We start from the raw sequence: 17,383 nt of genomic DNA, 5'->3' as shown, positions 1-17,383 counted from the left end.
ATTTAGAGGAGAAAATTTATTTTTGAGGATCGATTCAAAATCTGGAATCCACCGAGTCTAAAGCTAAGGCTTATTATATTGGATTATAAAATCCAAATTTAATTTCCAATTTAACTTTTAATTTATTTAATTATTTATTTATGGTGTTTCAATTATTTAGTTTCTAAACATTTTCAAAACCACCTGATTTATTTTTTTTGCAGGTTTGTTTGGAGTCGTGGGCACGACTATTACCACGACTATTGACACGATAGAAATTCTGATCACAGGTTAAACGCGAAAGTTGATTATAATATCAATCCCTATGGACTCAACCCTACTACCACTCTGTCCTACTATTTATAGTTATTTTGTAAGAATTATTTTTGGTGGTATCGACGTCCATCATACTTTTTCCTAGTATTTTTCTATCACACTTTACAAAAGCACTTTAAAAAAAAATTTCAACTGCAATAGTAATGGACAACTAACCCTTAAAGTGCAACGAGCTCCAAGGGAGCTAATGACCGTGATAAGCTTCTTGGTATGTTTTTCTGTTGTGTTTGAGGCAACCAAATCTCAAGTTCTCTCTCCTTCATAATGTTTTTCACTAAGATATTCTTAATGGTAAATTCTCCATCTCTTCAAATAAATGCTTTTATTTTCAAAGGAGTTAGGAATAACAATTAACCAAATGAGAGAAAAGCTCACTAAAAACCAAAGCAGTGGATTATAAATTTTGGTGCCACAAGTAACCTCAAACTCATCTCTACCTTTCAGACAAATGAATCACTTTCTTGCAACTATAGTTGATAGATCTACCTATAGTGCCATCACTTTTGGAAGTGTGAATCCAACCTTTTCTATTACATTGTCTTTTCTTTTAAGTTTAGTTAAACATTTTAGAAAAATTATTTATGAGAACAATTTTGTTACAGAATGAAATTTTAAAATCTTCATAAATTCAAACTTATATTGTGTTATCTATGGTAATAAGTTTTATCAAATTTACTACTTGTGTTATTTTACTAGTGAAACTTGGCAGTTCCTAACATTTAACCAAACAATCTTTTTCATTATCCTCGAACTCTCTATTGCTAAAAGAGTGAGCTTTTATTCTAAATAGAACACATAATGAAAACTTATACTTCCTAGTGTAGAAAGTTTACAAACTTGAGTACTTACGAAATATAATATTTATTTGTATGTAAATAAGTTTTCCCAAATTTCAACAACGTATCCATGTACGTCAAGTGCTTGTATTTGACTATCCTATAATTCTTATTTGTAGAAAAAATTCAAAAGAGTTCTGTTTGAACAAGAAGAGAGGAATAATATTTTAATAGAAACTTAAGAGTTCCCCTTCAATTCAGATATGGTGGGTGGCACATGCACACCAAGGTATCTTAGTGTACCTCCCACCCCTTTACCAATAGACTTAATAGGCCTTTTCATGTATTTGGTACAATTATATGTACATACTAATTTTTAAGTAAAACAAGTTTATATAATTATTCAAACCAATAACCAATTTTCTCCCAAAATAATATTTTTGTCATTAAAACTATTTTCTCAACCAAGTTCTAATTTCGTTAAAATCATGATGACATTACCGCATTAGAATCTATGAGTAAATAAATTGAATTGTCTTATTTGATAAGACTGTAGTGATTAATTGATTTAACTTTTACTTTGAAATCAATTATTTAATTACAATTAATTAAATAATAATTTTTAAAAAATAAAATAATTTATAATTCAACCCTTGTTCCTTTCGAGAAAATGCATTTGCTACTGATAGTAATACATGCAATTTATTTCTCTTTTGTTGTTTTCATTCATTTTAACATATCAATTCTAATTGTGACCCATACATGATTATGTTGAGCTAGCGAAGGGATCGATCGGACATATATAATTAGGGTTTAAATAATTTATAATTAAGTTCTTAATTACAAATTATTTAATCATGGGGTAAATTCACTAAAAGTATCATTATTGAGCTCCCATTATATATCATTACGAAAGCAACTTAAATTTATGATTTGTCCAATAACCTAGTCATGAGTGTGTTACCCTAATAAAATATCATTTATCTCTTTGGGTTAAATCCCTCCACCCAATATGATCCTATTTTATCTCATAACTATCATTGCATCTTTCACAGTGAAAAAAAAAACTATTACTAACAAATAGTAATAACAATCTTTCATCCTAGACAAATAATCGTGACCACGTTTATATCCATACAATGCCAGTAAGAGGATACCATTTACTTTTTAATTGGTTATGGATTCCACTATTTTAAGTGAAGTCATGTTATATATATGTTATATATTGAACATACTAACTTTCAGTTTTGATACCAATCGAGCACAGACTTTTAATATATCAAAACATACGAGTTACATACACATAGTCAATCACATACTTAAGATTGAGGTATGCCACAATATGAATATCACAAGTGAATAAATCCATAAACAGATCTAAAATAAATTTGACTTGGGTCTTGTTCAATGTATTGTTGATCCGAACAATCACACATATCTTTATCTTTTTAGAGTCATTCGCTTCAATACTGAAGACAAGGTTTCTCCCCCATTGGACTTTGTCACACCTGAAAATGTTAAAGGTGTGCCACGATAATTATGAGTATTAAATTAGAAAAACTCTCTATTTAAACGGGTTCTAGTGTAAATTATAGAATTCTAATTGACTGTTTGGCAAGTAGTTAGATTTCAACTGTTAGTCTCGTTACATTAGAACCGAGTTTTCTTTAGTGGGAAATATTATGATAAGGAACATTAAATTTGATTGAAAAAAAAAAGGAAGGAAAATTGATGATTTCAGTTTAATTCGTTGAAATTGTATTGTGATGATTGATGTCATAGTTAACCTTTAAAGTTTCTATGCATGCAAATGAATCATGGTTTTCTTACACATGTATGCCTTCATTTTGATTCTGATGTGGTTTTTGTGCTTAGCTAACCGAGAAAGAGGAGACTCAAGCGATAAAGGAAAAATTAAGCAGATGTAGTTAATATCAGCTTTCAGGTATTTTACTGGTGAGTTTTTAAACTCAAATCCTCAATGTTTGTATTATATATCAGTATGGTGTTGTTGTGGGATATTGTTGTACTATTGAAGCATGTAAAGTGTTGAGTCTTATACCAGTAAGTCTGTGGTTTTGATAGACTGTTACTGGTAAGGTAATTATTGAAGAGGTTATCATTGATATGGTTTGGTAGGTGATATATCGAAGCATGTAAACCATATCAATGATAAGTCTATGATTTTGATAGACTGTTATTGGTAAGGTAATTACTGAAGAGGTTATCATTGATATGGTTTGATAGGTGATATGTTTGGTATGATCTGTGTTGTGTTATTAACAATATGTTTAGTTGATTGCTTGTTATATCTTAGTCGTGAAAATGAATGGTATAAGGAGTGTAGAGGGATGTAATGGCGGATGAAAGTTGAAGAAATGTCATATTATACACCTTGTGCCACATGTTATTGGTTTTACGGAGATTCAGACGGATTGTATGGAGAATGTATACGCATGATATTTAGTTTTGCTGAGGTTTGATTGGATTATAAGAAGATATATGTGCACATGTTTATGATAATTTTACTTGGGTTCTTTCAAGTATAAAACTGTACGGAGTCTATGGCTTAAAGCCTCATGTATGTAAGCAAGTCTTATGGCGATAGGCACACACAAGATAAAACAGTCCGTTAGACCTATCTCCTAATTCAATTTACTATAGTCCTCTAGATTGATCTCATGATTCAAGTTACTACAGTTTGCTGGATTTTTTCTTTAAGCTTCATGGCAAAGTTATATGTGGAATGTCTCTATGTGAAAGTCTACATAATAGTTCGCGTATATGAATCCATGTCTATATATAAATATTCATTTATGGATTCGTATGTATGATTCTGCCACATATGAGTTCACATCCATGAATCTTCTATATGAATTCGTATGCATGATAGTCCGCTAGATTTATCTTTATGATTCAAGCTATGACAGTCTGCTGATCTTATATTCATGATTCAAATTTAAGAGTTCAAAGAGACTATCTTTCATAAGACTTAGTATGAACTATTAACCAAACAAGAGATCACATGGGCTTGTCCTTATGTCCAAGTTATAAGAGTTCGTATAAATTATTTTCTCAAGCCAAAAATCGCAGGTATCTTCTCTCATGGAGGAGTCCGCTAAGGACTATCTTTAAATTAAGAGTCCACAGTGACTATCTGCCAAACATGAGTCTGACGGTAACTATCATTTAAGAATGACTTCGCAAGTAAGAACCCGCGTATATGAATCTATGATTATGATTTCGTATGTAAAGGTTCGCAATTATGGTTTGCAAGTATGTATTCGCCAAGCTCAAGTCCTCATATATAAGACTTTATGTGTAAATCCGCATGTAAGGATTCTCCAAGTGTGAATCTCCATACATGAGTTTTCTAGAGTCAATCTGTCGTTCGCTAATCCAAAATGGTAAAAATTGCTAAGCCTATAGCACGAGTACTAGAAATGGAGGATTGTGACAATGTGGAAAGTGCATAAATTTTCAAGTTGAGCCAATGCAAGCGAGGACAAAAGTACGCCGAGAAGATGTGCGGACTATACTTATACAAGTGGTGTCAAACAGGAGATTGGACCCATGAAATTCTAACTTATAAATTCATAAATGGTATGTTATATTAGTAACTCACTAAGTTCATTCGAACTTACTTAGTTTTCATTGTATTTTCTAGGTATAATGGTTTATATAAAGAGCTGAAGAGGGATCGGACCAAAATTCGTTTAAGCTTAGGCGAACTTGTATTCTTAACTAAAACATACATATAGTGGGGCATCCTAGAGGTTAAGCCTTAAGGTCAGAATTTTTTATTGTAACTAAGTATAAACCATAGTATTCTATTTACAATAAAGAGAAATCGATTCAAAATATTAAAGCTATTAATTGTTATTTTTTCATAAGTCAACCTATTATGATTTTTTAACTAGAAATTTATAGTTGTACTTTTGTATAGCAGGCCAACTAATTGAACATGTTAAGATGTTACTGACAATATGCGAGCTAAGTTAAATATAATTAAGGATGACATATTTGATTGTTTTGGTCATGTTAGTCATACAATTTCGTTGTAAACTGTTCAAGTTAGTCATATAAGTATGATTTGACATCTTATAACCGGACCCGTTAATCGGGTCAGGTACAGGGTGTTACAGACTTGACAAACAACATAATAGTTGCTTGAATTAATTACTCAATTTTGATTTCTAAAAATATGAACCATTTAGATTACCACTAATATAAGTTGTCTTCTTGCATTATAATCCATCCTTATGATGCAACTTAGTATTAGTTAAACTTTAGGTAGTCATTGAGTTATTATTTGCTTTATTCATTTTTCTTTTTGTGCAAAAACCATTGAGAACTATGAGATTTTATTAACCAATTTGTACAGAAGATAATAATTTAACTATAAGATTTTATTAACCAATTTTTTCAAAAATTACAAGCATAAATAATGAAATAACTACACTAAGGGAATAAAATCCCAACAAAACTTTACTTTAACCTCATTTCGTAAGTAAAATCATGACCTAAACTATTGTATCTCATTTTCCCCTTATCAATGTCTATTTCAAGATCTTATGAAAAAAAAATAAACTATTCGTAAATGACATTTGATGATATTTATGTTTCGACGCGTGTACTTTAATCCATTATTTGTTCTAGTGCAATCTTTATAGTTGAAACGTGTTGTCGATTTGGGCATCCTTCTCTACCTATATTAAATAACTTATATTTGCAATTTCAAAATTTTTCTTCACTAAACAGTGAGTCATGTAGATTTGTTAAATATCATTGAGCTTTAAATAATAAGGTAAATTCGTTCTCCATACATAGATAAGGCCACAGATTACTCAAGTATATTTCGGAAGGAAGGAGATCAATAACCCATGTCCTTTATCAGTGCCCTCATCAAATCCAACTCCAAGTTCTTTCAACCTTCCCATTGCTTTGAAAAGGTGACTGTCATTGTATCTCTCTTCTTACTAATTATGTTTCATATGATCATTTCCCCTTCATCCCACTCTTTAATTGCATGCCTAGACTTTATTTCTATTCTTAAGTTCTTAAAAGGCTTTAAATCACTAGTTGGCACACTATAATGATAGAGGAAATACATTCCCCTAATGAAAATAACACTTGAACTTGATAAATTTACCCAAAATAAAGAAATTTGCTAGCTACAAGTGGATGTTTTAGTCAAAATTAATCAAGATGGTTATGTTTCACGCATTAAAGCAAGTCTTGTTGGCAAAAGGTGCACGCAAACTTAATAGAGTCGATTACTCTGATATATTCTATCCAATGACTACTAAAGTGGCCTCCATTCGTTTGTTTATTACCATAGTAGATACCTTACATCAATTAGATATCAAGAATGTTTTTTCTCCTTGGTGATATCTAAAAATAAGTTTATATAAAGCAACCACTGGGGTTTGTTGCTCAATGAGAGTACACCAAAGTCTGTCATTTAAAGAAGTCATTGTATGGACTAATTTGGAAAATTCAGTGAAATGGTGCAAAAATTTAAGTTCAATAAAAGTGGGTGTAATCGTTCAGTATTTGTATAAATATCATTCTTCTTATGGTATTATATTAATTATAACATCCCGTTTTTTAGTAGTGTCAGAAACATTGGTTTCGAAACTACAATTTCGACATGTCAGCCCGTAAATATTAATTATTTAATAATTACAAGGTCATTAGTGTCATATTAAATTCTGGTTAAGAAATTTTATCATTTAGATAGTTAATTAAGTAAAATGATTGAATCGTAAAAATTGTAAATGTTAGCTTCTATTATTTAAAGAAGTTAAATAGCTATAGAGTAAAGGAGTGGTGGATTAATATGGTAACTAGACCATTATTGGTTGTAGTGGACGATTTTGGGCTTGTAAATGATAAAATTTGAGAGTAAATAATAAAGGGTAAATTAGTAAAATAGTAAATAAGTGATTTATATTAAAACAAGTTATAAAAACATGGTCATTTTTTTCTTTTGCTATTGTACAAATCAAAAACCTAGATAAACTAGAAGACCATTCGGCCAAAGTAGATTCGTCAATAGGTAAGTGAAATTTCACTCGTTTTTAGTAATTTTTATGTTTTTTAGCTCGTATTAGCTTAATCTAGATAACCTAGGGAATAAATTGTAAAACTACTAAAATTTATGGATTGTGTCATTGATGAGTTTAGTATATTCTTGAAGTTTTATGGTAGTATTAAACTTGGTTGTTAGATAGGACTATTTTGTAAAGTAGTTTTTGATGATTTTGATATTTAAGGACTAAATTGTTAAAGTGATAAAATTACAAGGACTTTATATGAAATAATTGCAATTATGGACTGTAGTAAGGCCCTTGAATATTCGGCTAAGCTTGGATTTGAATAAAAATGGTTAAATTGCATGTTTTGGGCTTAGGGACTCAATTGCATAAAAGCAAAATGTTGAGGGTAATTTTGTAAAAATGTGAAAAAGGACTTAATTGCATAAAATGAGTTAATTTTTCTGTTGGAATTAGTTAATTGAATAAAATTATTATTTTAGATCAAGAATGAGCTAAAAATCGCAGAAAAGAGAAAATTACGGAAGAGTCCCTTTACCTTGTCGTGCTGCAATTTAGTTAGGTAAGTTTGGCCGGTTTAATTCTAATATATTTTTAAATGCTTATTAGATGAAATTAAATTGTTGAGTGTTGATTAATACAAATGTTGTCTTGTAAATGAGAACTGATGGAATGAAACGATAGCACTATTTTCTGTTTATAAACCCTGAGTCAGATGAACGTAGGATAGAGTACGATTGGCATGCCAATAGGTTATTCTGTGTGCAACATGGAATTGGTATAAGATGTGATGATGATTTTTGTATATCTTTTGTTCATTGAATATACCAAAGTCATGCATTTGTTGCGGATTATTGTGTTATACTATATTGTTTTCTAGTGTGTTACGAGGCGGATGTTAGCCTATGAGCTAGGCATTTAGTGCCGAGGTGTGTTATCGGTGGGTCTGGCTCATATAAGTGCCTCATGTGTTCCAGATGGTTAACTGTGTACTCGTATCCGTATATCATTTATCGGGCGTTGATTATTGATCACTGAATGTTATTGAAATATGGAAAAATTGATTGTACTATTGTTTAAGCATTACTCACCTGTTGTGAACTGTGATTGATAGGAACTCTATTCATTAATCTTATTATTTGAATTATTATGTTTAATTCGGTAAGCTTTATCGTTTAAGCGATGAACTTACTAAGCTTTATGAAAGCTTACTCGTGTTATTTGTTTTATTTCATGTAGATACGTTTTGTGAGAATCGGGAGATCGTATCAACTCAAAGAATCACACTATCCGAGGGCCTCTTTGGTAGATTTTCAATTTAACTTGGCTTATATGTCATGTAATAAGACCATTTGATCATGATTTTATTGGTTCATAAGTATTTTGTATTGTGTATATGTTGTGCTTTTGATATTGTGGAATGAGTAACTAATGTGGTATGCATGTTAAGTTCCAAGTTTAAGCATGTGTGGTCAAGTATGGAAGGTAAATTTGATATGAATTAAACAAGGCATGTTAGAATTGAATGCAAGTTATTTTGAATGAGTTAAGGCTTGTGTAATATAATTCTAGGTAGGTGAAATGTTAAGTGTTTGAAATGTGGTGTCATTGATGACACATTGGTTAGGCCTTAGATTGATTGTTTGGCATGCTTTGGGTGTCATTGAAATGCAATTTGAAGTCTTATAATCATGTGTTGAGAATTGGTTTAGGTACTCAAGCATTTGGACATGAAATGAGTACATTTTGGGTCATTTTTTGGCACGCACGGCTTGGGACATGGATTGTCACACACAGGGAACCCACATGAGCAAGTGCCCCGAGTGTGTTAGGTGCAGGGTTCACACGGGCTGGCACACGACCTGCAACACGGCTGTGTGACCCAAGTCAGAAAGTTACATAGCCCATGCACATGGGCGTATGAGGTAGTCACACAGGCGTGTGAGGTAGTCACACAGGCGTGTGGGATAGCCACACAGGCTGGGCTCTGTCACACGGGCTGGCCACAGGGCCGTGTGACCCTTGTTTTGAAAATTTTCAATTTTCCCTGAATGTTCTGATTTGCTTCGAATTGGTCCCTGAATGTTCTTAAACTATTTTTAAGGCCTCGTAAGCTCGATTTAAGGTCCATAATTGTATGATTTACTCCAATCTGATTATTTATGAATTTGTTAATTAAATTTGTTAAACTTGATACTATTTGTTATTATTAGTTTTGAATTGTACAGTAATACTTTATAACCCTAATTTAGCGATGGGTATGAGTTATGGGTGTTACATTAATAATGTCATCATTACTAATGATGGCAATATAGGAATCACATATCTTAAACCATTTCTACATACTAAGTTTCACATAACGGACTTAGGATGGTTGAAATACTTTTTGGGAATCGAGGTGATGAGAATCAAGAAAGGATTATCATCTCTAAAAGAAAGTACATAACTAATACAAAATAGGAAAAGCATGATGCAAGCTACAATACACCCTTTTGACTCCTAACTTACACCTTACAAAAGGTAATGGTGAGTTATTTGGAAATCTTAAAAATATATCAAATTGATGGAAAAAATTGAATTGTCTTATAATTGCTCATTCAGATTATTGCTTATGTGGTTGGTATTTCCTTACTGACAATCAATCATTAAACATATCTAGAACACATCATGTGTTTCTTCAAAAGAGGATTAAGATGAAGGATAGTGCAAAATTATCATGGGCACACTCAAATTGAGTGATTTTACGGATGTTGACTAGGGAGGATTGAAAGATGATAAGAGGTTTACTACAAATTATTGCGTGTTAATTAGGAGGGAACTTGATATCATGAAAAAGCAAGTAGAGTGCTGTGTCAAGCTCCAATGCAAAGTTATAATACAGAGCATTGCACAATTGGCATGTGAGATTATTTGCATACATCATCTTATGTCCAAAATTAGTTTAAAATCTTTGCTACTAGCAAAGTTGTGTGAATCAAGCAACTCTTTATATTGTTTCAAATCTAGTGTTCCATGAATGAACAAAACATATTGAAATTGACTTCCACTTTGTTTGTGATGAAGTACAAGAAAAAGTGATATTTTTTTATCACATTAAGGTAGGGAGTCCAAAGTGAGTCCTGAGATCCAGTAGCGAAGGATCTTGGAAGTCGTGGAATCGTAGTTTGAAGGGGGTCAAAATTGAAAGATGGACAATATGGAAGAAATCACTGATTCTAGCAATGACTCCGATTGGGTTAGGTTCAATATTCTTGAAAATAAGTTCATTTCTAAATTTCCAAATGCTGTAGAGTGTGCAGACCACAAGAGTGTAATACATTTTAACATCTTGAAAGGTAGTATCATTGGAGGATCCAACTGGAAATGGATGAAATGTTAAAGAGCAAAGAGAGTGGTGAGACAAATCAAATGGCTCTAGCGAAATGACAATAAAAAAAGTGCTAAGATGTTTCCCTGTGGTTGGCACAAATGGGACTAGTGTCATAGTCAAAAGACAATCGTCTCGAAAGAATATCTTTTGTGGTAAAACAATTATTACACAACTTCCACAGGAAGACAATGATCTTAAACAAAAGTTTTACCCGCCAGAGGTTCGTCTAGGATTTTTGAATATTCTCATTGGAAGTAGGTTGGTGCATCCCATAGAGTTGATGATAGACATTGTTAACTGAAAAAAGGTCATTGTGGTCAAATTTCCACACAATTTTGTTACTACCACCATGGATTGGGAGGGCCCTACTGTGGAGGTCTTAGGCACGATGTAGGTCAAGAATGTTGAGTGTATTGCTTTGGTTCGAATAGCAAGTATTAATGTTGAGGCATGAGTGAACTTGAATGCCAAAATTAATGTCTGACAATATCGATGAGGAGGAGATTAGGGTCCCTGTGAATCCAACAATTGTTGCCACTCCAAAGTTGAATATATTTCCCTTGAAAACAGATGTCTCTTCCAATTAAGATACCTTTCCAAACCCAGGAATCAGATGACTTTATTTTGACTATTTCAAAAGGATATTGTTTGGGGTATTTTGGTTAAGGACTTTCGAGAGGAGTCAGTTGTTATCTATCATAATCCTCCAAGTAATCTTTGAGAGCGGGGCTTTATTGAAGAATTGTCTTTCTAATTCCCAGGCCCCCTCACTTAAAAGGCGAGCAAATTTTATCCCAATGACAAAGGTGAAGTTTTATTTTCATCCACTGTATGACCCACCAAAAAGCATGAATGACTACCTATTCTATCACAAACATTAATAGGAGCTTTGAAGACAAAAAGTGAGTAGAAGGGAAGAGAAGTCGATGTCGATTTGATGAGGGTAAGCCTTTTGCCCAGTGAAAGACATTTGGATTTCTGCGGGGACAACTTTGAATTCATCTTGTCAATGATGTTGTGAAAGAACTCTTTTTTCTTGTTTAGTTTTCCAAGCTCTAGCCTTAGATGACATGTAGATAAACTCTTTTAGCATTGAGAATACCACAGAACCATCTCCTATTATGTGGCTTTGTTGAAGGACTGACGAAGAGCTTAGATTTGAAGAAGTTAATTTGTAGCCCAAAAAGACACAAATTATTGAGTAATTTTTTAGTGATCTGCAAGACAAGACAATGGCACTGAAGAAAATAAAACAGTCGTCAGCAAATAGAAGGTTAATGGGAGAGGCGTCTTTTAAGATTTTCACACCTTAGATTGATCCTTCCGTATCCTTTTTTTTTGAAGCATGAGGGAAAGGATGTTCACGAACATGAAAAAAAGGTATCGCGATAAAGGATCCCCTAACGAAGACCTCTACCAGGATTGTAATATTCAATGAGAGAGCCATTAATGAGGATTTGATACGAGACAATGGAGATGCATTATTGTATTAAATTAATCCTATGCTAATTAAATTCCATAGATTCCATAACATCCTTGAAGAAAATCCAGTTGATCTTGTAAAAAGCTTTGCTCATATCAATTTTGAACGCTGCAAGAGATCCTTTTGCCTTTTTTATTTTTTTATTTTTTTATAGTGTGAAGGATTTCACTAGCCAGGATAATATTATCAGAGATAAAGTGTCCCGAAATTAAAGCATTTTTATGGCAGGAGATAAGGTTGGGAAGAACGTTCTTGGGACGATTGACAAAGACCTTTGATATAATCTTATAAGCGACATTGCAAAGGCTGATTGGTTCAAAATCGGATAGGTGGGCTTGGGAGCTGCCTTTAGGAATAAGGGCGATAATAGTTTTGTTAAGCTCCTTAAATAGGATGCCCAAACGGAAGACCTATAAAGAAGAGGAGATAACATCATTCCCCCCACAATGTCCCATAATTTCTGATAGAAGAGGCTAGGTTTACCATCAATACCTGGGCTTTTAGAGCACCTAATAGACAACTTATTTGACTTCATTAGCTATGAAGGGTTGATTAAGATAAAGGATGTCATGTTGAGAGAGTCAGGGGATAGTCAGGTGCCTTATTTGATCCCTAATGGTTTCACAGTTGACATTAACAGTGTAGCTGTAAAGCTTTTCAAAGTAGTTGACAAAGACTTATTTGATCAAACAGGGTTCATCCACTTAGTTATTGCTAGTCTTTGATACCTTCAATTCTATTGATTGCCCTTCTGTTCTTGGTAGTGAGGTGGAAGAACTTGGTGTTTTTGTCTCCCGACCTATACCATTGTACTCTTGCTTTTTGTAGTCAATGAATTTGGTTTTTGTTTCTCGAGCATTTCAAAATTGGCTTCGGTGGCTTTTTCCTTGTCAAAAGGTTGTGAAGAGAGTTCAAATTGAGCAATCATGAGAGCATTTTCAAGCTCCAACTTCCTCTTTTGTAGATCACCCAAATACGTCTTTGTTCCATTTGCGGAAAAAGGAACTAGCGATCTTGATTTTGCAAACCAAGTTGTAAGAAGGTGATCCCTCAAAGCAAGAATTCCAGGATTCGTTGTTAATTTCCTTGCATTGCGGATGAAGGTCCACATAGCTTCGAAACGATAGAACCTCCTGTGAAAATGACTTTTTTGCTTGCAGAAACAATCACTAGGCCATGGTTCGAGCGTCTGATGGGCAGATTGAGGACATATAGCTCAAGTAGTGACTGAAAAGTGTTCAATGGCAAATGCTCTATCAAGTCTTTCCCATACCACCTCATTTGTTTTAATGAGATCTTAGAAAGATTACACTCATCGATGCAATGAAATAAATCAGCAGCCCCTTTGATATCTTTAGAAAGAGGAGAGTACTTATCTTTATGCCATATTACTTGATTGAAATCCCCTAAAACAATCCAGTCGTCATTAGGATCAATATTATTAGAGAATTGAATAAGTTGATCCTATCATTAACCAACTACGTGATATCTACTGAGGCTCAAGTGAAATACTCCTATAACAAGCTGGGCATGAAAACATCTATGCTCCAACCTGATGAAAAATGTTACAGCCGTAGAGAATTATAATCTGTATAGCTAACATGTATAGCTTAATTATAGGGAATAAGGGATGATTAGTGGGATGAATTGGGGGATTTTGATTGTTTCTTTCCACTTCCTAGCATGTAAGAGTTGCATAAAATACCTTAGTTCTATAGTGAAATAATCAAGCAATTTTTCTATTTTCATTTACAATCACAAGGTGTCAAACAACCAAACCCCAAAATATCCAGAAATCAGAACGATCCAAACTAAAAATGGCTTGAACCCAAGATACCCCAAACTCAAACTGGCCCAAGCAATTGACTTGAAATGACCCAAACTAGAAATTACCCAACACCGTAATGACCCGAATCTAAAATGACCTAAACATGAAATGAATCGAATCTCAAATGATCCAAACTTGAACAATCGGACTTGAAATGACCTAAACATGAAATGACCCGAGAATAACTAGAAATTTTTAAATTTTGAAAAGACTTAATCTGAAATACTTGATCCAAAACTAATATGATCCCTCCATAGACCAGTCTAGCTTCAATGACTTGTTTAAATTAGAATAACATTAAAAGCAATGCAAGTTATAACATTCTGTGTAACGATAGAAATCCTACTATAAGTCATCAATATCAACACCTGAAACTTCAATTTTGCAAATTGAAACATGATATCTTCAGTCCAGTTTTGACATTAACTAAATCAGAATCAGGAATTCAATCTTTCCAATCATGTCTTATAACAGCAAGTCGAACAAGCTGCTTGAATAAGAAATAGCCCAGTTTTTTTAAGAATTCAGATGATTTGTATGAGAGATTCAAGGGATTAAAGAATGTACAATTGGAATTTGACCAGCATTTTTGATTATTTAATCAAACATCATCTGCATCACTTCCACCAACATGTGTTTCATGGCTAACCCAATAATGGCTTCCATCAGGACCAGACACCTTAAACCTGCTCAATAGAATGATCCAGAATATCTTAGTCAAGCGCCATGTTACTAGGATTAGGTGTGAGTGTCAAATACATGTATGTTCTATTTTTTTCCCTAATGTTTTCCATGTATTTGGAGGTTCATATATCCTATGTCCGACACATGTATTAAGAACATCCCCCACCCCAACCAGAATCTATGGTGCTCTCTATGTTTCTGATTATTTTGCTCACCGTTCAAGTACGGATTTTCCTTCTTTGTACTTCTGGCTCTTCTCATGGGCAAATTCCTGAAAGAAACTACTCGTGTAACTGACAGCTACGAGTAAAGTCACATTAAACGATTGAATTTCATATATGGAACAGTAAAGCTTACATATTTCCATCCCACAATTGATCCACACCCAATGCAGAAGATATCTGCTACAGTGTGCAACCCTGTAATCATCAGTCTATCTTCTTTCTCCCCAACAGAAACATTCACCCTACGAAATAACGAAAGAATTGATCCTATTGATCCATAGAAAACGAAAATTGTGCATAACTTCAAATCCCATTATCTCAAAAGATCATGTAAGCAAGATTTCAATTGAGTCCATCCCTGACTACCATAGTCAACTTTTTTAAGCAGCTACCTGCAAACCCTGCCTTGATTCAAAAGGCTAAAATCGCAATCATACGAGAGCTTTGAGCAATTGAAGGCTATTGCATTGCTCTAAGCAACTAAACAAACGGTTAGAATTGGAAAATGAATTCAAGAAGCAAAGTTTATCTCAGGCGTTATGCAAGACAGTACAAGCACACCATGGCTTGACAAACACCGGATTAATTGCTTATCCAAATAGAAGTAACCAGCACCTTATGGTATAGTTAGGCCTTAAGAGGTGTTGGTCCTGTTCAGCGTAATTCTAGACAGATTTAGTATTCATACATAATGATAAGGTGCCTAAAATCAAGAAAACTTACACCTTACTGAAGAGATATGCTTTTCCATGCCTGGACTGGAAGGACTGAATAGAAGAACACAGGCAAAACACATTGTTAGAAACTAAGCCTCTAAGAGAACCCCGAACTAATTTTTTTGGGACACCATGAAAATTGTTAACACCAATGTGAACGGAATGAAAAAGAAAAGCTCAATAACAATGAACTACGCCGATATGCATATTAAATATACAACTGTCCAATTGTCATCTCAAAACTAAAGGTAAATTAATTAGAACTTTAGCAGTTAAGCAGATCTCCATATTTTCTTCCACTAAGCCGCTCTCAAGTCTCTTAAGTATATGCATTTTAACATTCAAGTCATGGACTTTAGTGCATAAGAGGCTTCACCATGTCTTTAAAGTGGCATATCTCAAACTCGATTGTTAGTATAAAGTGTCGATTGCAACAGAAGGAAGCTCATCATTTTAGATCATATTATAGATGTAAATTAAGTGAGAGATAAAGATCAGAGTTCATGTTTTTGTAGTTAAAAGAAACACTTGGAAACTTTGCATCTTTTGGAGGATATAATCCTCGAATAAGGGGAAAGAACTCGCATACATATATATTATACTATATATATATGTTTAACATCATATTTGTCCCAAAGGCCAACAATTTGCCATCACCATAAAGTGCCAAGCCCTTCCAAAGACGCCAAACAAACATCCATGCTTAAAAAGAGACAACAATTACACATAAATCCAGATCCTCCCAGCATCCACTTTATCCTTTATATGTTAACATCTACGCTTAAAAAGAACCATTGAACTTACACAAAGAAAGTAAATGATTCCTGCAAGACCAACATGGATTATCCAAATTCCTAGTTTTTCAATCTAATCAATCATGGAGTCCCATCAATTATAAAGTTCATCAAAAAAGAATTGTTTGTATTAAACACTACTCCTAGTAATAAATGCTATGAAATTAGATATACCCAAATCATAATCAAAATCATCATTACATAAACTTGGTAAAATCAAGCAAATTAAAAACACCCAGACGAAAATTTCACAAGCATAACAGGCAAAGAGTCAAACGGAATCAAATTTTAAGAAAAATATATATAAAAAAGAACAACCTTGGAAAGAATATCATCAACAAGAGCAAGATTGATTTTGCAGTGCTTGCAGCTATAAACTTTCCCTTCAAGGTTCACCACAAATAACCTCCCCATCTATCCACCACCTACCAGATCTTTCCAAAACTAAGAAAAGAAATAAAAAAGAAAGAATGTATTTTTGGATATCAAAATGAAAACTTTGAATACCAAGACCTGACTTTAATCACAAAAAAAGAAACAACAGATTGATTATTGATGAAAAGAGTAGTAAGAATTGAAGGAAATAAATGGATTGCATGTGAAATAAAAGAAAAAGGAAATTATAATTGCACAGAAAAGATAAAACTTTGGACTTTGGGAATGTTGAATTTTCTTTTCTTTTTTATTGCTTTACCTGACTTGGCTTCTCTCACTTTGTCTACGGTTTTGAGAAAGCTTTCATGTGTTCAATTAGTTCATTTAGCCATAAATGTGGACCAACGAAGCTTATCACTTTTAACCCTTCAAATTTCTTTACAAACACTTAAAAAATATTTGAAATTTCATATGAAGTAGAAATCTTATATTTAAAATATAACCCATAATAAATAATGAAATAAAATTAATAATATTGTTATGAAAGACAGTTACAAACTCTAAATATAAAACGGACATAAAATCATTTAAAAGATAATAAATAATATGTACAAAATTAAAATAAAATTTAATTTAAATGGTAAGTAAATTGAAATTTAAATAGGTAAATACATCAAATTAAGAATATTATCATTTTTCCTAAGTTGGTATTAAGTTGGCTTGTGGTATTAACTCAATCAATAACATTATCAATATATA

The 17,383-nt window shown here is 33.0% G+C and overlaps 1 protein-coding gene across 2 annotated transcripts; it reads right to left on the bottom strand.

The window, feature by feature from the left end:
• Positions 1-14,192: 14,192 nt before the first annotated feature.
• On the bottom strand, positions 14,193-17,074 carry LOC105780310 (protein yippee-like). 2 transcript variants are annotated; one of them, XM_012604561.2, is made up of 6 exons: positions 16,944-17,074; positions 16,568-16,693; positions 15,463-15,506; positions 14,873-14,981; positions 14,731-14,786; positions 14,193-14,517 (listed from the first exon to the last, which is right to left on the bottom strand). In XM_012604561.2, the coding sequence occupies exons 2-6, from the start codon at positions 16,661-16,663 to the stop codon at positions 14,433-14,435; spliced, it is 390 nt and encodes a 129-aa protein (XP_012460015.1). In that variant the 5' UTR covers positions 16,664-16,693; positions 16,944-17,074; the 3' UTR covers positions 14,193-14,432. The 2 variants fall into 2 exon arrangements, with proteins under 2 accessions (XP_012460015.1, XP_012460016.1); XM_012604562.2 differs by lacking the exon at positions 16,944-17,074 and having other exon boundaries at positions 16,568-16,937.
• Positions 17,075-17,383: the final 309 nt, after the last annotated feature.

This window comes from Gossypium raimondii, chromosome 4 (assembly GCF_025698545.1).
Source record: "Gossypium raimondii isolate GPD5lz chromosome 4, ASM2569854v1, whole genome shotgun sequence".
NCBI classification, from domain to species: Eukaryota; Viridiplantae; Streptophyta; class Magnoliopsida; order Malvales; family Malvaceae; genus Gossypium; species Gossypium raimondii.
This window is presented reverse-complemented; position numbering and strand designations above follow the sequence as displayed.